This window comes from Tetrao urogallus, assembly GCF_951394365.1.
Source record: "Tetrao urogallus genome assembly, chromosome: 19".
NCBI classification, from domain to species: Eukaryota; Metazoa; Chordata; class Aves; order Galliformes; family Phasianidae; genus Tetrao; species Tetrao urogallus.
This window is the reverse complement of record NC_136832.1, coordinates 1424220-1443983: the sequence shown is the minus strand read 5'-3', so window position 1 is coordinate 1443983 and position 19764 is coordinate 1424220. Positions and strand designations below refer to the sequence as shown.

The 19764-nt window shown below is 45.3% G+C and overlaps 1 protein-coding gene across 1 annotated transcript; it reads right to left on the bottom strand.

Moving 5' to 3' along the window:
• Positions 1–546: 546 nt before the first annotated feature.
• On the bottom strand, positions 547–18123 carry MAN1B1 (mannosidase alpha class 1B member 1; the record flags this gene model as incomplete). Its single annotated transcript, XM_079544848.1, has 13 exons — positions 547–750; positions 1586–1717; positions 2016–2213; positions 4413–4533; positions 5758–5948; positions 6883–7071; positions 7693–7841; positions 11183–11368; positions 13475–13584; positions 15099–15259; positions 15999–16135; positions 16754–16862; positions 17989–18123. 13 exons carry the CDS (start codon positions 18121–18123, stop codon positions 547–549), a joined length of 2022 nt encoding a protein of 673 aa, XP_079400974.1.
• Positions 18124–19764: the final 1641 nt, after the last annotated feature.

Genomic DNA, 19764 nt, shown 5'->3' with positions numbered 1-19764 from the left:
TTGTTTGGAATGAGATCTGACCATCAGCACCACCACTGACAGCTTTAATTCCACCTGGGACAACATCCACTGTTTATTCCACTTACCATCTGAAACACCACGGGCACTACGAAGAAGTGGTGCCACAACCAGGTGTTTCATATGTTGGGAATAAACCAGAAACCTGTAGGCTTATTCCTTCTTTCCAGACACTCCTGTGCTTTAAGACAACTTTCTGCATTCCTGGCATTTAATTAGCATTTAGTAAGACTGACAGCAGGGGTTCTGATCCACCGGAGCCCTGTGCCATGGTCCACGCTATGAATATTCTCTGAGCCTCACCACCACTACCAGGAAAAGCAGCTTCATATTGCACAGCTTTTTCATCCCAGGTCCAAAGCACAGGGATTAGGTTTAAGACTGACGTGACATCTCCAAATGAGAGATGCTTTCTCAAAGGTTTGTTTAAGCCGGAAAAGTGTCGTATAGCATCTCTCCACACACCCTGAAAAGTAAAGTGACTTGAAGGTAAAAACACCACCACTGGAAGCCCTGCTGTGATCCAGTCTATGCTGGCACCCAGATGGGGAGTGGATGAGCTTCTGTGTTAAATACGTATTTGTCAAGATTAATTAAGTCTATGTCATCTGAGAACAGCAGAAACATGTATTTGAGCGTTTCCCCAAGAAAGAAGCTCTCCATCTTATCTCGTGGCTCTGGGTTACTGGGGTTCTGAACGTTGTTAATAGAAGTATAGCCACCCGTAGGAACCTGCAGAAAGAGAAAAAAGAGCACTTTGTGTATTTCTTTTACCTGAAATACTGTTGTAACCTCTTAGCATGCAGGTGCTCTTGCAGAAAAACAAGTGCTAGTGAGCAGAATTCGTTCTTGCTTTTCATTTGCACGTAAAAATCTGTTACAAAAATTCTGTGCAGTTCACTGAATTCTGGGCAAACCACTGAATGCAGAACACAGAACAAAACGAAGCAAAACGTCCACTTATGCTCAATTTGTAGACACAGAGCAAAGCCTGCAGCACTAACATCTGTGGACAAAGGTACAGGAAATAACGGGCACTTACAGCTGGCCAGAGCACCACACTCATCTGTGGCCTCTTCTCAAGACATTTAATCCCCATTGGCACTATGCTTTCTCAGCATGTCAAAATGGACTCTTCTTAGCACTCTCATCAGCATGAATACACAAAAGCCCTCTATTATGGCATTAGTGCACTTCCCTTGGCAGTTTGTATCTGGCAACCAAAGTGCTGTTTAAATCCAGCAAGATCCTTCTCAGCTTCTGAACGTTAAAGATCACAGCACAGATTCTAACAGCTTCCAAGAAGACACAGAAAAGTTTTGGTAGTCTGCACAGAGCTGCTTTTACTTTTCAATTAGTGTAAAAGTACAGTCACTGAAATAACTTGCAACTATTTTGTGCACCCCCAACTGTAAGACTCTGCGTTACCTGACTTTCGTTTTGCTCTTAAGAGATTCCCTGCAGATCTTTGATGGCTTTGAGAGACAAAGCGAGGTTTCAGCAGCTCTTGTTAGAGAGCAAGTGAGTTCAGTTCTGTAAGAACGAGAGCATTACGAGCTGACCTTACCCGTGTGTATTTATTGAAGTTCTGCAAGATCTCCCAGCCCCAGTCCTGGTATTTCTTATCTCCGGTGAATCTGTACATATAAAAAAGGCTTTCCACAGTTTCTGGTCGCAGTAAGTTGTGCCTGTCTGCAGGCTGCAAGAGAAAAATAAGAAAGCCAAGAATTCAGACCAGCAGTTCCTCCAAAAGCACACACACGGGGAGAAACAGCAACTCCCATCCAACCCAAAAAGAGTTTTCTGTACGCAATTTAGAAGCTAAATACTCTGCAGGGGTAATTAAAAACAAGGGCTAGGGTACACCTGCAAAACAATGCAGCAACAGATCAAGCCACTTTACAAAGTACATCACCAACGTGTGGCTGGGATATTCAGCAGCAGAATCAAGATAAGAAGGGTCATCAAACTACAGCTGATGCCAGTTGGCTGCTCACCTTGATTTCTACATCTTTGTGGCCCTTTTGTGCATGGAGATTGAAGTGCACGATCTCTGGGCTCAGGCCTGTCTCTACTTGTGCATACATCTGGTAACACGTTTCTATCAGAGCTTCGGCCAGCTTCATGTGATCAGCAGTCAATCCATTGTGAGCTCCCAGAGCCAAAGTCCCAGGCAGAAAACAAACTAAGTGATCCTGTAAGACAAGACAACTCTTACTAGGAAGAGAGGTCACACAAATCAAGTGAAGTAGGATTCATTTGACACTACTGGAACACAGACTGTGACATTTTTCCCCCTGACACTTCAGGTACCAAGATCTTGAGGGTAAATTTTAACAACCTGCTGCAGTGCAATACAGAACAGGAAGCATTATGACAGCACCAGCCCAAATCTGGAAAAAGTACAAGTCCACATGTCTTTATGTCAACTATCTCAAAGAAAGGTGGCAGGTAGGGGGGAGGAGAGAGGCAAGGATCACCTGAAGGGTTCTCAATAAAGAACACGTAAAGACAGGTATTGACATACATGTCAATATTTTAGAACAAAAACTGAGGTGGGACCACAGAGTGAGAAGAGTCAGCCACGAGAAAGGGCTCTGAGGAACGGGGAGAGCTGAGTCCCTGGCCTGAAATAATCACCTTAGTGTTACTGCAACACAGACAAGGCTCACAGAGACACAACCGCCTTCACTCCATGCGCTGGTACAAGTGGAAAACACAGACAAGTTCTCAAACATATTTCTGCCTGAAGACTTACCCCCTTCTGTCATTTGGGCTGTGTTATTTCATGCTCACCTGCTACAAGCACCAAGCTTGTAGCACAGGAAGCAGCTGGCTCCCACTCCCAGCCCTGCCCACCTCTGCACTGCACCGCTAGCTGCATGCAGGCACTGCAAACAAGGCACATCTGGCTCCTATGTGTCACACAAGAGAGGCATCTGGGGGTGAGCGTGCACACACTCCTCCTGCTTGCTCCCCCAGCACAAAATGGGAGAGAAAGAACTCCAGGGACATTCCTTCCTCAGCTTTTCCATGCTACAGCAACAGTGCCTTCAAAGGACGGAAGGAATGCTAGCTCCACAAGAGATGGGTCACGTCTGGAAGCAACAAAGCCTTCTCAGCTGCCCAAGTCAGCTGAACACATTGGAAAAGAGCTCCAGAAGTCAGCTCCAACAACTTTCAATGTGCACTACAGGACTGACCGTCCTCTTTCCAGGGGTAACCCACCACTGATATTATGAATGTAGGAATTGTTACAGGGTTATTGTCACGTACTGAATTCCAAATGATTCTTAACATGTGGAATGAAAGCCCTGGTTTCCCACTTGAACACAGGACACGTGTCCTGGTGCTCAGGCAGCACTGGTACGAACTGCTGAACACTCTGTCCAATTCCATGGGCATTGGTTGAGGTTCAGCATAAGCACAGGAGCGTGACATCATGCTGCAAAACAGAGCTGGACGCTATAAAGAAAACAAACAGCCCAAAGAGTTCCTTAAAGCTCACTGCAGGTACTGAAGAAGTGCACACAAGGCCACACATACATCAGTGATGCACCACAAAAAAAAAAAAGGCTACGTGTATTTGCATAAGATCCTTCACTGAAAGATTTTACAACCAGATTTTAAGGAGTGTGACTTTGCAGATTAAGAGCAGGGAGTTCAGCTTAGCAAGTTTTCCCAACAACAAATGGCTGCTTCAAACACTGCTTCAACTACTGAACACACATGCAGAAAAAGAAGTATCACGAATAGACAGAACCCTCCAAAATTCTCATTTTTTCATTTTTTACTACTAACAGAGCAAGATGAGGTCAACTGCTTGTTTTCAAGGTTAATCTGCAAAGCCAGGTGTACCTTTAAATTTTTGTATCTCTGAATTATGGAGAAGTATTACACAGAACAGACATTGTCACAGCAGTTTCTGACACTGGGATTCTATGGCTAAGGAGGTGCATTGGGGCAGAATTCAAATCCAACACCAACATGTTAACTTTCACATGAATGTAAATGCAGTTGCTGGTGAAAGAGAAGGTCCCCGTTATCCTCAAACTAGTTACTGTTACTACATCCATACACATCCACAGAGCCTGCAGCCTTTGAAAACAGGCTGATGAGCCTGGTGGAGCTGCAGCAATTCCCCCAGTCTCTCTGCAGTGCTCCTCACACCTCAGCTACATGTAAACTGTCCATGCTGTTGCTAATCATCTTCCAGTAGTGGCTCAAACAGCCAGAGGAAACATTTTTGCTCACAAAGTGATTGCTACAGGTCAGATTTTGTCTGAAAAGCCACACATGAGAGCATCCCAGCCTCACACTTGCATATGTTGGTTTTTTCTTTGTGGTGGTGGTTTTGCTCGTTTTCTTGTTGTTATGTGCAGGTGTTCTCTTACCATCTTGGCACTGAAATGGCCATGAGCAAGCTCTCCTACAAAGGTAAGCTTCTTGGGTTGTGACCTCTGAAGAAGATGCTTTTTCACGCCTTCTATGGCTCTCATGTAGTCCTCCAGCAGTCTGTAAATTAAAACCATTCCCAGTTGGCTCACATACACACAGGATCCATTTCATCACAGCTGATGATGTACGTTTATTAGCTACGTTGGGTTTGTTTTTCACGTAACTCCAAAGAAATAAAGCAAACACAACTCCAGCTCTGTTTCCAAACAACTAGACATCATTTCAGGAATCCTGAGGAGTACTGTAACCACAGAAAGCCCCAGCTGGTAATGATGTCCTGGACATCTGTAGTGCAGCCTCCTGCTCTGAAGCAATTGGGTTTTACCAAGTTGCTTGGACGGTTATCCAGTTAATTTCTGAGCATCTCCTAAGCAATGACTTTGAGCAATCTTTTCCAGTGTTTGACCACTCATTATGAATCACTTCTTCACAGTATTTAACTGGACTTTCCATTGTTCTAAATATTTTTAATGAGAAAGTCATTTTGTAATTCCCTTCTGAGGCTGGCAGAACACCATCACAGCCTGAAGACAATGGTTCTGTTTACAGTAAGGCAAGGCTTGTAAAAAGTCATGATGCAAACTGCACAGAGACAGATCAGGCCCTCTACAGGGCCTCACTGGGGCACACTGCCTCTCTGGATGAAGTGAACCCATTGACATGAGACACTTCCAACACAATTTGCTTATAAATACTGCTTGATTTTTTTCCCCCTTAGTTTTGGACGAAGCCTTCAAACATCTAACTTTTCTACTCCGTAAAAACATTCCTTTCCACTTATCCAAGGGCAGACAGGAGGAAGTCAAGAGACCTCAAGTAATGCTTAAACAAATGTTCAGCCTCCTAAGAAGTTCCACCTCACAAACTCACCTCCCACCACAACCATGCATAGGAGCTGTCCTTCCCTAGCAAACCCAGAGAACACTCGGACAGCTGGTGAGAGGCAGCACAGTTCCCAAAGGGAGCCTCATTTCCAAAGGCAGCCTGTTTACATTCCATCTTTAGTGCAAAGACTTGAATCGCTTCTCCTGTCCGTAACATTTGTCACATCTGATGTGATGATGAAAAGATTTGTGAGGAGACATTTTGAGAGCAAGCCCAATTCTCCAGCTGTTTTAATCTCAACTTACCACAGGTCATCCTACACCCGTTTCTGCAAGTGAGCTACTTTAAGCTGGCTGTTACATATACACATTGTATTTCTTCCAGCATAAAACTACAACAGAAATGTTTACAACTTGTATCATTTTCACACCAGCGTGAGAAGCAGAAAGAACTTACTCATTTTCTGTTCTCCCACCCTGAATCCACTGCTTGAGCAAATACTCGTAGTAGCTGTCAGCTCTGGCTCCCAGAGTATAAACACCTAAGTGAGTGAACTGCCCACTGTTGGTGTTTATGAACATAGGCACCAGTCCATCATTTTTCCCTGAAAGGGTGTGAACATGCTTCATCACCTCATCGACAGCTTTCTAGAAGAAAGAACAGCATAAACATAAATTGCACACATACAAATGACACAAAAAACTGTGGCCAGTAGCTTCTGGCCAGTAACAAATCTTTAGTTATCCTTCTGCACGCAAGTTCAGCTCATGGGATTTAATAAACACAGCATTTCAAGCTTTCTGACTGTCAAAGCCTGGTGTTCCCAGTATGCCTAAGTACTCTGAAATAATTAAAACTCTTTCCTTCTCAAATACAAAGCTCAAGTGTATTCCTGAGTGCAGAAAGCCCACTCAAAAACCAGTACTTCAGTGTGAGGCTACGATCTGACTAAAACAACTGCATGAACCATGTTACCCCTGTAGAAATAACAGCACTATTCAAAGCATGAGCTCCAGATACACCTTAAAAACAACAGAATAACATTACCAAAAAAATAACCATGAAAATTATTCTTTTCTATGAAATTATTTTTGTTTTAAATAAACTCTTCTTACACCATGACACACAATCTAATTTATAGCTATTTTAATTATGTGAAGAGTAATAAGAGTATTTTTTTTTCCTTAGAATTTACATAATGGCATGAAGAAGCCACACGCAGAATTCTAAAAGCATGAAGTTATGCACAGCATTACAGCCCACATTTAATTTTCTTGCAGAGCTGACAATGTACTGTCAAGCAGAAATACCATCCTAAGAGTGAAGGGACGGGTGTGAGGAGATGGCTGTCCAGGCTTTTTTCTAAATAAAAAGCTGTTCTAAGGAAGAACAACAACTGTCTCCACCATTACCTTCTGGTACTTCAGAAAATAACTGGAATGATTGGAATTCTCCTTTCTTCACACACAGTTCCACAACTCATTTAACATCAGGGAGACTACAGGTGCTGGCAGTGCCGTAGAGAACCACAGAGTAAGAAAAGAAGAAGTGAAGGGGTAACGCCAACCTGTTTTTCCATACCTGGTACTTTTCATCCCCAGTGAGGCGAGACAGCTCTCTGAACTCCAGCTGAATGCTGGTCACCTCTGCCACAGTGCTGTCCGACGTCCAGCGGGGCGGGTGAGCGGTGCCACGGCCAATGTTGACGTCGGAGTACGGGATTCTGGACGGAGTCCTGAAGGCGGGCATGAGCCTGTCCCCAATGTCCTTCTGAAGGACACGGGAGGAAAAAGAAAAGCAAACGTCAACACGTGCAAACTGCCAGGTTTGCTTTCAACAATCAGATGAGTGCAATAGCAGCCCAGCTCTAGACTGTGAGAGAAAGACAAGAATTAAAGGCGGTCCCAGATTAATTTGGAAGAATAGCTAGTTTCTACCTCCTTCCTGCACTGCATGCCTCAACCAAGCCCACAGTCCCTATATAACGTGACTTAATGTTGAAATCATCGACTCTGCCTTATTTAAGGAGGTGGCTGATGCTGTCAAGATGCAGTGAAAAGGTGACAAAATCTACCAAATACTCTTTTCAAGACACTGAAAAGCCATTCAAGCTTCTGTTTCATAAAATTCCTTACAATGGTCAGCTCTTCATCAACAGAAGAATCTGAAAGGCCTATCTAAAATAGCACCTGATACAACACAGTAGAGCTCTAAGTTGATCCAGAGAGCAAACAAATACAGGTTTAAAAAGTTAATGGTAAATTCCTCCCCCACCGTTCTGATTATGAAACAGCTGCAAAACAGCAACATTTAATTTCCTGATGAACCCTTCCCCAACCTCTTCCACTATGATATACTGATCCAATTTACTTCCCAGGACTGATCACTCACAGCTTTTTCCAGGAACAGGCTATCCCCAGAGAGATGGTAGGTGCTCAGCAAGCCTCCCAGGATACGAATAGTGCTCTCAAACAGGTTCACATCCACATTTTTATCAAAGGCTAAATCGTTTGCTACCCATTTTCTTGCTTCTTCAAACTCTGCAAAGTATAAAATATAGCACAGTTATGAACCTCTGGCATGTTCCAGCAACTGTACTAGAGACAGTAGCATATGATACTTGACAGTTATATATTTGTCTACAGGGATCATTATTTAGTTGGAAAACTAAAACAAAGAGAAGGAGCTGGGCCAAGTTTGATTACCATCACCTTCGAATTGCAGAACTGCTAAGGTTGGAAAAAGAACACTAAGATCATCCAATCCAACTATAAAACCATCCCCACCAATACTCTCTAACCACGTCCCTCACTGCCACATCACCACGGTTCTTCAACACCTCCAAGGATGGTGATTCCACCACTATCTTCCTTCATTCGGGGGCAAATTGCCTTCACCTGTGCTCCCAGGGCTGACTCAGGTGATCAATCAGTGGTTAAGGCCGTGATTCAGGAATTCCCATACAGGCCCAAAAAGCTCAGCTCTTATTCAGCACGCACCACAGACATACACAGAGAAATATCAGCCAAAAAAATAAAAAATCATAATTATTTGAGGGGAAAAAAAATTGGGAAAACTGAGGAATAGTTTATCAATCCTACAATGGCCTGGGTTGCAAAGGAGCACAGTGCTCATCCAGTTCCAACCCCCTGCTGTGTGCAGGTCACCAACCAGCAGCCCAGGCTGCCCAGAGCCACATCCAGCCTGGCCTTGAATGCCTGCAGGGATGGGGCATCCACAGCCTCCTTGGGCAACCTGTGCCAGTGCCTCACCACCCTCTGGCTCAAAAACTTCCTCTTCATATCCAACCTAAACCTCCCGTCTCACTTTAAAACCATTCCCCTTGTCCCATCACCATCCACCCTCACAAACAGCCGTTCCCCCTCCTGTTTATCTGCTCCCTCCAAGCACTGGAAGGCCACCATGAGGTCTCCCTGCAGCCTTCTCTTCCCCAGGCTCAACAAGCCCAGTTCCCTCAGCCTTTCCTCACACAGAGCTGCTCCAGCCCTCTGCTCATCTCAGTGCCTCCTCTGGACCCGCTCCCAGAGCTCCACGTCCTTCCTGTGCTGGGGGCCCCAGGCCTGGACGCAGCGCTGCAGATGGGGCCTCACAGGAGCCGAGCAGAGGGGGACGATCACCTCCCTCTCCTGCTGGCCGCCCCTTTTTCATGCAGCCCAGAACACAGCTGGCCTTCCAGGCTGCAGGCGCTCACTGCTGCCTCATGTCCAGCTTCTCATCCACCAGAACACCAAGTCCTTCTCCGCAGGGCTGCTCTCAAGGAATCTTCCCCCAGTCTGTATCAACACCTGGGATTGCCCTGACCCAATGCAGCACCCTGCACTTGGCTTTACTGACCCTCAATGGCTTCACATGGGCCCACTACTTCAGCCTGTCCAGCTCAACACAGTCCTGAAATTGAGACCTTTCAAGTCCAGCTTGTCAGACAATTTGTTACACTTCCACCAACAGTCCTCAAAAAATGTTAAATTGAATTTTTGTAAACCAATGTTGTTATCCGTCAAGATAGCCATAACATTTCCAATTAACAGCTATTACTGCTTCTGGCCTCACAGTACCCTGGGCAGCCCTGCCTCCCAGCTCAGCATTTAACTCAGAAAACCCACACACAGAATTTCAGATTGTCTGCAGTGTTTTCCATAGAAACAAAAGTGGTAGTTTAGTACACTATTAATTCAGAAAGGTATTAAAAAAAAAAAAGGATGTTTTGTATTTGACCGTCAGCTTTTCGGCCGTACCACCTGATGATTGCTTTTGCACGGGTTTGACTCTGCGGTCCGTGTGAGCTGGCTTACATCTCTAACCCAAAGGCTGAGCTATCTTAAATCGTGTGCCTCACAAACTCTGGCTCGTGAGTCACAGAACAACCTGTTCCCCAGAAACGGAAGGTGTTCCACAGCCCATTAAGCAAAAGGATGCCTGTGTGTCCTTGGGAAGTAGGATAAAGAAAAAGGAAAAAAACGTGAAACGGCCACGTGCTGTGTTCTAGAATAAGGCCTGGGCTGACCCAAATTCAGCAAAGGATTTCAACCAGAGCAGCCAGGATTGTTTATGCAGCATTTTTATGTGTTCACCGCTGACGTGTTTGGGATTTGCGGTAGATATTCTTCTCAGTCTACTTGAGAAGCATCACACAAAAGTCTGTGCTGTCCATTATTACCCAGCAGAATAATCAGAAACACAGCGTCCTCTGTCACAAAGGCATTAGCATCCATCAGTCTGTAAGAAAAATCAGCTACCTCACACAGAACATTCATTTAGATAGCATTTGTTATTCAAAAGAAACCTCGAGAGCTTTCTGAGGCAATCAGCGAAAGAACTGCTGTAAAACAGAGCAATCTTCAATGAGAACCCATTCTCAACACATTTAAATTGCTAATAATTTAAAAGCTCTATGCAATTCCCAATTAATTTTTCATGAAAAAGCAGCATGCTGACAACTTGACGAAACTTCAAGACAATCTGCTCAAGACACAGCAGCAGATATGATGCAGACTTTCTGTTTCATACAGTATTTTTGCACAAACTCCCAAGGAAGAAAAGACAGAAGCACGTATAATTTCATTGTTGAGCCCTCACTTGCAGCTCTGCTCTTCCCACCATGACACTAAGATGGCTGTGATTTACCTAAGCTTACAAAGAGGGCTATCTACCATCATTCAATAGCTACAGCTCCATACATTTTCAAATACCATCTTAAAAACAAAACAAAAAACTAGACAACAACAACCCATCCACACTTAAATATTGATCAAGCATGTTTTCTCCAAGAGAATTACAGATTTTTTTGGCTCAGTTATTTAAAATCTGTTTCTAACACTTATTAAAGCAGCCTTACTTACAAAATATCTGAAAAAAACACGCAGACAGTAGAGCAGTTCACAAAGGGGGTACTGATTACTCCTCCTCCATCCCTACATAAACTTCTTCAATCCTGACACAAAATACTGATACTAGCTATGATCACACACAAGCTAGGAGATCTCAGGAGATCTCATCAACCTAAGGCTGATGGCTGTGCAACAGCATCAACATAAATCAGTATAGAAACAAAACAAAGTGGCCTATCCACCCATTCCTCAGTTTCTAGCACACATATTATACACAATAGTTGAATACTCTTCTCTAGCGTAAACAAACTAACCCAAGAGCAATGGTGGCTGTTCATACAGGGCTGTAGGGTTATATATATATATAAATGCACATTGTTTGTGTGTTTAGAACTTTATATATATAAAATTGACAGAAAAACTACTCCTATCGCCACGTGTAATAAACGTCCCCCTCAAAGATCTCTAACCACATACGGCTTGAATAGAAAACACAGAGTTTCAGGGGTGAGAACAGAGAAGCAAGAGATTACCTTCTTTCAGGCCTAAAATCCACATAGTGTCCAAGGCATCAATTAAGGTGAGCCCAAGGCCAAACCACTCGCTGTAAGACTTGGACAATGGCTTCAGCTCATCATGGCCCCAGGCAAAATCTTTGTACCCCTTCCACGCGTGGCGGAATGCTTCTATCACAGCCTTCTGGCGTTCGTTTATGGGCACTGCAAAGGAGAACATCTTGCTCAGGAGTTCTGCAGCAACGTCAAACACCATTTCACCAAATCACACCCAAATACATCTTATTCTAAATCTCTGTGAACTGTATGGTAAGAAAAGTTCACTGGACCAGGCTGCCCAGGGAGGTGGTGGAGTCTCCTTCTCTGGAGATGTTCAAGACCTGCCTGGATGCCGACCTGTGCGACCTGCTGTAGGAACTGCTTTGGCAGGGGGTTGGACTCGGTGACCTCTGGAGGTCCCTTCCAACCCCTGCAATTCTGTGACTGTGAAAACATGCTCAGCTTATTCTTTTCAGCACAACCTTTTGTACGTGGGATAACTACTTGGTATCTGTGGCAAGGGAAGTAGGCACAGAGAATACACACGGACATCATTTCTCCAAATGCATGTTAAAACATAACATGAGATGAGAATTGCTAAAGCTCAAAAACGGGAAAAATCAGGAAACACCAAAATTAAGACTTCAACTGTAATTCAGCTGCTGCACACGTGTGGCAACCAGTGAAGTCCTCATGTCATTTATCACACACACTTTTTCTTCACTTTCCCTAATTCATTAATTTCTGCTACTTTTTAAAGTCAGTTCCAAAAAAAAAAAAAGAAAAGAAAAAAAAATAAATCACTTTTCTGGAGCTTTCCATTTAAAATCAGGAAAAAGAAAATTGATATCTCCTATTTTGGGCAAATCCACGTCTTTTTCCCCAGTTCAGCTGGAGTCTTATCTTGCAATTCGCCACAAAATTGAACTTACAGTCCATACTGAACAACTAAATTCTCAAGCTCACCAGCTGAAATTTCCAAAAGTTACAAACAGAATTCCAGAGGGGGAAACACCAAGCAGTGTAACCAACCCCATTACGATCACATCAGCCCACACCAAATACATCACTTCGTGCTGCGCCACATTTATCATACAGGAACTTCCCTACACGAACTCAGAAAGCAGCACAACGGGTTCTTGACTTCACGAGGACAGTAACTACACAAACAACTTCTGCAGCTTCCTGGCGAGCCTTAAAAATAGCTCAACTTCACTCAGGGAGGAAATCACTTTCCCTGGATTTGCAGAACAAAAGGAAACACTGCTGAAAAAAGGAGGGTGTCCCCTTTGAGCCCTCTCTCTTTGGATCATCTTTCCTGGCTCCTCCCACAGGAAAGATCACAAAGGTTTGGCACTAAAATTTGTTTTCAATACTACTGCAACTGTTTAAGAAAAGCAAAAAAGCTAGGAAAGAAAATCAGAATATAGTGTGTGTCCAAACAAAGCAGGAAAACATGTAGTTCAAATATTTTGGTACATTCTTCTGGTTTCTCTTGTATGCGCTGAGATGAAATTGATGGGAGAGAGAAGCACCCAAAATTCAGAAGTTCAGGAATGAAACCAGACACATCTCCACTGTGCTCCCAGTGCATCAGGATCATCTCAAGGCAAGGAAACACAGAAGTCCCAAAGCAGAAGCCTCTCTCCCTTACCAGAACCTTGCTTCAGACTTTCAGAGGAAACAGCTGCACAGCAGAAGTGCACAGTTTGGGGGGAAAAGAACCTACCTTTGGATATAAGTAAATAAGCCCCCCTGTAGTTACTGTCCTGATAATGTATGCAGGAGAACATGCTATGCACCTAAAAGACAGGATGTCCAGAAGCAGACGGGCTGTTTGCGAGGCAGAGGTAGCACTGAACTGCAAGCAATTGCACACACACAGCTCTGCAGGCTGCTCACACACAGTCTGTCCACTGTAGCCACAGCAATCCGTTTCCTGCCACAGCACCAAACACGTGAGCTAAGTTTTACATGTGCAGCAGAATAATTCTTATTCAGCATTGAAAACTGAGACTTGCAACTCAATCAAAAATTCTGAAAACTAATGAGCAGGAAAGGCGTCATGGTGGAATGAGGACACTGAAAAGTTTGGTAAACGTCGCAGGTAAATCATCTTTCCCAGTTTTCATTCCTGTGTCCTTTTGGCAGAATTCTATTTCCATAAAGGAAAAGTAGAAACAAACAAAAACGACAACAAAAATGATGCGAGAGGAGGAGCTGGATAATTTCAACAGCAGAAGTGAACAGGAATAAGGGTGCTCCACTTACCTGGTTCTTTCTGGCTTTCACCTTCCACAGATGAAGGTTTTTCTGGTTCCTTTACTCTACTAGATGGAGGTTCACTGCTTTGGTCAGGTTCTATCACTGCTCCTCTCCAGCTGCAGATGCAAGAGGCTGACATCAGTGCTTCACTCGCTCACATTAAGTCATGCAAATGAATGAGACTTATTATTTTTCAGTACACTTTGGATTTTGTATCAAGGGTCAAAACAACCATGTTGCCCATTCGACAACTTTTCCACTAAAAGAAAAAGTCATTTACACCAGAGAAATTGTGCTGGATTAAGAGAAGTGTCTTACAACAGGCTGCTGGAATTTCATTAAGATCTTAACAACAGAATTTAATAAACTTAAGAACTTTTCTTTAAAGCAGCAAGACATTTGAGATTGCTGCATTAAAGTACTTTGTTACAACCCAATTCTGAAATGATCACAGCAGCCACTGGCAATTAGTGCCATAGAAATGAGAGCCAGGAATAAAGCTCACGAATAAAACAAGGGACTGGCCACTTACAGCAGTCACTTCCACACCAAGGGCTTACACACGTTTGCACACAAACACAGAAGCCTACGTCAACTGGAAGAGGTTTCCATTAAGAATCTCCAGAAGGAAAAGTCTTTCAGAACACACTTCCAGTCAAGTCAGGTCCACATCAAGATCAAACCACCTCAACCACTGTGGTTTGTACACACATATGTTAACTTTGATTCCACTGTACGACACAGGCAGACACTGATAGGACAAGATGGAATGATTAGATTAAAGCAAGGGAGATTTAGGTGAGATGTTATGAGGAAATCCTCTCCACTGAGGGCGGTGAGGCCCCAGCACTGCTGCCCAGAGCTGTGGATGCCCATCCCTGGAGGTGCCCAAGGCTGTGGATGGGCCCTGCTGGGAGCTGTACCCTAACTTACTGTTCCCAAATCTTAATTAAGCACATCTGCTCAACTACTGACAGCCTTTTCTATGTCCAACTTAAATCTTTTCAATTATTCCCAAACCAAAAGATTTCAGTGGTTATCTTAGGGAATAACCCTTTATCAGTACAACACAGTTCTGTGTAAACAGCTGCATGCACATCCACAGCTTCTGCCAGGTCCACCTGGGACTAGCTTTGTTGTCTGGCATGATAACCCTAACCAACACTCTGACCAGCACAGCTCCCCATGTGTCTGCAGAAACAGAGAGGTTGTGTTATCGTATTTATGCTGTTCCATCAAGTGCAAAACAAATGGAAGAAATGCACACGTGCTGAAAATTCTGCAGGGAATTAACAGTGTCAGAAGGCATTAGAAATGCAGACCATCTAGTAGGGCTCCAATGCTCTGCAGTTCTACAATGCAAAGAATAAAAAAAGAAGGCCTGCACATTCCCCCTAATTCAATAAATGAAACTACCAATAGCAAACGCTGTCACACCGAACTGAAGAACAATACACAAAAAAAAATCAACTTCAGACAGACAACAAAATGCAGTTTTCACTCCAACAGCTGATGGATACCAATGGGGAGCGGGGAAATAAAAAAAATACAATAATAACAATCTTAAAAAAGAAAAAAAAAAAAAAGAAAATGAAAAAAGAAAGTTGTGACTTGCTGGAAACCCTCCTACCTGATAACAGACTTCTCTGTTTTCTCCTGTTTATCAGCCTGGACTGGCTCTTCTACTGCCTTGCTGGTGTCATGGCGGGTTTGCAGCCTCACATCCCCCCATGGGGGCTTGATCTGAAAATGGGAAGGATTACGCCGACCATGGGGTAATTTTGGTTTCTTCTGAGAAAAAGAAAAGAAGAAAAAAATGTGCTCAGTACTTCACACAAACGGTAAAATTCAAACCATAAGCCAAAAGCATCCATCCTGATATAATACCAGCATGCAAAATCTGCCTTGATGCTGCAGCATCTTTGTGTTGGTGGTGATGCTAGCTCTGATTTCTTTCTTCATTTAACAGTTCATGAGGAAAACAGACGAAGAGCCACACAAGCATATGTGCAGCACCCAGCAGTCCTCTGCTCTGCTAATCCAAACAGCCAATTGTTTCTTTCTCATCACACTGCACATAAATGTAATGCTTCAAAACCCACTGAACACCCGTTCTGTTTGCTATTTTTCCAGCTACCACAGAAGCTGTGCTAATTCAGCGTGACACCGACTGCACCCTGCGTGTCACAGCCAGCCACTACGCCGCTCAGACATCCAGAGCATTCCAGGTGCAAACAAATTCATTACAGCACGTCGGTGAAGCCTCCAGTAAGAAGCCAACGTGGCACACAGTCCTATCGCTCTGACGTGTGTCACTGACGAAGAAGTAAAATGAACACTCGGATCAAAAAGTTAAAGCCAGGACACAAAGACCGTGCCAAGAGCCGTTCCTGAGACGACAGCACTGAGCCCACAGCAGGTCTTCACCGAAAGCTGTAACATTTCTTTCCACAACCACCACTGGAAGGTATTGCTATCTGCACCTCCCACAAACTCCTCAGCAGTCTATAAATCCCAATTCTTCTCATACCTGAGGTGAAAGCTCTGGGTAGTCTGCGGCGTTGGCATCTGCCTTCTGGGGTGCTGGGAGCACAGCTGGATTCGCCAGCTTTAATCCAGGAGCATCTGGTTCTGTTCTGTGCTCATCCGATGGTTTGTTTGTTAAACCTACACACATGAAAATGCTCAGCAAAGGCAATCAGCAACTTCTGCTCTGCTAGGGATTTCTGACAGCCTGCATTCCACGTGAGAGCTCCTCCAAACAGTTTTTTTTCATGAAACAGGGATATGAACATGCTACAGTTCTTAGATACAAAGTAGCACTTGGTATTAACAAATTCCTGAAGTCAAAGGAGGCTGCTGAAAGGCACGTGCCTTGTAATTGCCATTAACCTTGCTTCACAATACGGGCAAGAAGATTAAATCAAAGATAAATGTGCCTTTGTACTGTAGAAAACCTTGGAACTTCAAATCTTATAGACAATCAAAACCATCTTATCCTGCAGCTCAGGTTGGAGTTACTGATATCTACACACAAACATTATGGAAAGAACATTCACAGCCTCCAAACCCTTATCAACTAAAACAAAATGTTCTACAGTCAAGCCAACACAGAGGCATGAAAAATACTTCTGATTAAGCAAACCCATTGAAACACGTCATAACTGTACTGCAATGGACAAAATCAGCCACTGTCACCACAATAAACACTGTTCAGAAGCACTACCAAAATCTCTTCAGTGTAACACTACGTTCAAGTAATTTACAGCCATACAGAACACGTACTTTTCCACGGTTCCCCCACACTTGTGTATGAAATGACTCCACAGACCGTCAAGAAGGCAAACAGGAAGAGAATTATGCTCCGCTGCAGTCGAGACAGCTGCTTCCATTTCTTCCAGAAAAAAAATAAGAGGAAGAAAATTTAGCACGACGTTTAGAACCCACTCCACCAAAACTAAACTCCTGTCTGTCCATTCAGAGCAAGGACCACAAAACTAAGTTTAATTTTACCCTCTTTTTCCAACAGAGAAGTTCACTGCTTATTTCCTCCAATGACACAGAAAACAGAAATACAACATGTTGCCCTACAGCACAGCAAGTGTGGTGAAACAGGAGAGCTGCTTGCTGCAAGAGCCCTGGCAAATGCCACATGCTGAGACTGCCAGGCAGCAGCATCTGCAGCAAGCTGCCTTCCAGCACAGCCCTGCCTGAGCTGAGCATCTGCCCAGATGTCAACTTGGAAACATGCCACAAATCTCATCCCTTCCTGCCCAGCGCTACTAAAGAACTGACGTGCAAAATGAAAACAGAAAACGTGGCAGGAAAGCTAAAAATATTACTGCAACAAAGAAGAAAGGCTTTAAATAAGCTTCATATCAGCTGCTGCCCAGGAAAAGTACGGCGCGCTGCATCTCAAAAACACATCTGTAGAACTGTCATACATAATGGTTTGTTACCAGAAGAAAAGCCACCAACCCATACAAAATAAGGTGAGCCAACAGGATAATGAACAAAACCAAAACAGGACAAAAAATGAAGTACTTAGACCAAATCACTGAAAGCCAGACATCAAATCCCACATCAACCTAACAGAGAAGTCAGACCCAAGAACTCCAATCCATAGACAAAGAGGTCGGAGTTAAACATTAACTTAAGCTACCATTCTGTTGCTTTTTCTAAGAACAGAAGCAAAATGCATCAGAGCAGGAATCTGCTTCCAGTTACTGCCTTTGGCAAACAGGGAGCTTCGGCATTAAAGCCACATCCCGCAGCTTCCTACGGACCTCCCGCACCTCACAGCGCTTCCTACAGCCCTCCCTCCATAAGGGCCAGAGGCCGTGGACGCCCCAACGCAGACGATGCCGCCCCGCAGCTCCGCCCCACGCACCCCACAGAGCGCTTCTCCTGCTCCGCCGCCTCCAGCTCCCCACCGTGACATCCCGACTGCGATGGACGCCGCTCCCTTCACCCATGCACGGCAGCCCCGTCCCGCACAGCCCGCGGCCCGCCGCCCTCACCCGCCAGCAGGAGCGCCGCCTCCAGGCCTTGCTGTTGTTGTAGCCGCCGGCGCCAGGCGCCTCGTCCGGGCTGAGGGTGACGGAGATGAAGTCCCGCCTGGGCGGCGAGGCGGCGACGGCGGCGGCAGCGTACATGGCGGCAGCCTCAGAGGCCGCAGCCCGCCCGCCCCGCGCCCAGCCGCCCGCCGCCCCACGCGCCCGCCGCCATTACCGCGCAGCCTCCCCGCACCGAGCGACGACCCAGCGGTTGCTTCCGGGTGCCGCTCTCTCACCCCGCAGCACTTCCGGGTGCCGCTCTCTCACCCCGCACCTCTTCCGGGTGCCGCTCTAGCCCCGCAGCACTTCCGTGGCTCTATGGCGCCCCCAGCATGCGCCATAGCGACGGCGGGCCGGGCCTGAGCGGGAGCTGGGGGGAGGTGCGGGTCTGAGAGGAAGGCGGGGCGGGGGAGCTGCGTTTACGTTAAGAAATGGACGTTAAGTGCAGAAGGCTGAGGTACTCAGCATGTTCTTTTAGCTCAGTCTTCGCTGGCAGCCAGGCTTCTTGTGTCTGTCACATCCATGGCCTTCTGGGTGGGAGCAAAGCCCCCCTCAGTGTGAGTCCGAGGCTGACTCATGAGGCTGAGTAGAGCGTGCATGCACGGGCCTTAAGGAGATGATTGCCGAGCCACTCTCCATCATATTACATGTCATGGCTGTCAAGCAGAAGTCCCTGGGGACTGGAAAAAGGGAAATGCCACCCCCGTTTGTGAGGAAGTGAAAAAGAAGGGCACGGTGAGCTACAGATCTTCCTAGAGAACATGTTAAGAGCATGCGAGGAATGAGCAGGTGATCTGAGACAGCGCAGCATCATCGAGGTCAGACTGCAACACCCATCTGGTGGCCTTCTATAATGGAGTGACGGTATTGGTGGACAGAGGGAGAGCCACTAATGTCGTCTTCCTAGATCTGTGAGGTTTCTGCAATGGACCTGCAATGGACCTGCACCACATCCTTATTTCTAAACTGGAGAGAGATGGATTTGAAGTCTGGGCCATTCTGTGGATAAGGAATTGCTTGGATTCATGGCCATGGATGGGCCTGGGTTGCCTGAGCTGGTGTTTGATCTAGAGGTTGGCAACCCTGCCCATGACAGATGATTGGAATTAGACAGTCTTTTAAGTTCCTTCCAATCCAAGCCGTTCTATGATATTCTGTCCCCCAGCATAAGAAATTAAGCAGAGGCAGGAAAGCAGCAAGGCTGAAAAAGGACCTGCTGGTCAAACTAAGAGGAAGGAAGGACGTGTACAGGCAGTGGAAACAGGGATAGGTGGGAAGAATACAGAGATGCCATTCAGATCTGCAGAGTTAGGATCAGGAAAGTGAAGGTGCAGATGAAGCTGAACTTGGCAAGGGACTTGAAAAATAATGGGAAGAGAATCTACAGGTACGCTGGTCAGAAGAGGCAGAGCAAGGAGAGTCTACCCTTTCTGATAAGTGAAAAGGGAGAACTGGCTCCAGGAAAATCTCACTGTGGCCTTCTGGTGCTTAAAAGTAGCTTATAAAGGGGAGGGAGACAGATTTTTTTACACAGCCTGATAGGAATTGGACAAGGGGGAGTTGGAAACCCCCCTGAAACTAAAAGAGAGGAGATTTAGGTCAGATATTAGGGTGAAACTCTCTACTCAGAGGGTGGTGAGTCCCTAGCTGCCCAGAGCTGTGGGTGCCCCATCCCTGGAGGTGCCCGATGCTGTGAATGGAGCCCCTGGCAGACTGATCTAGTGGTTGGTATCTCTGTCC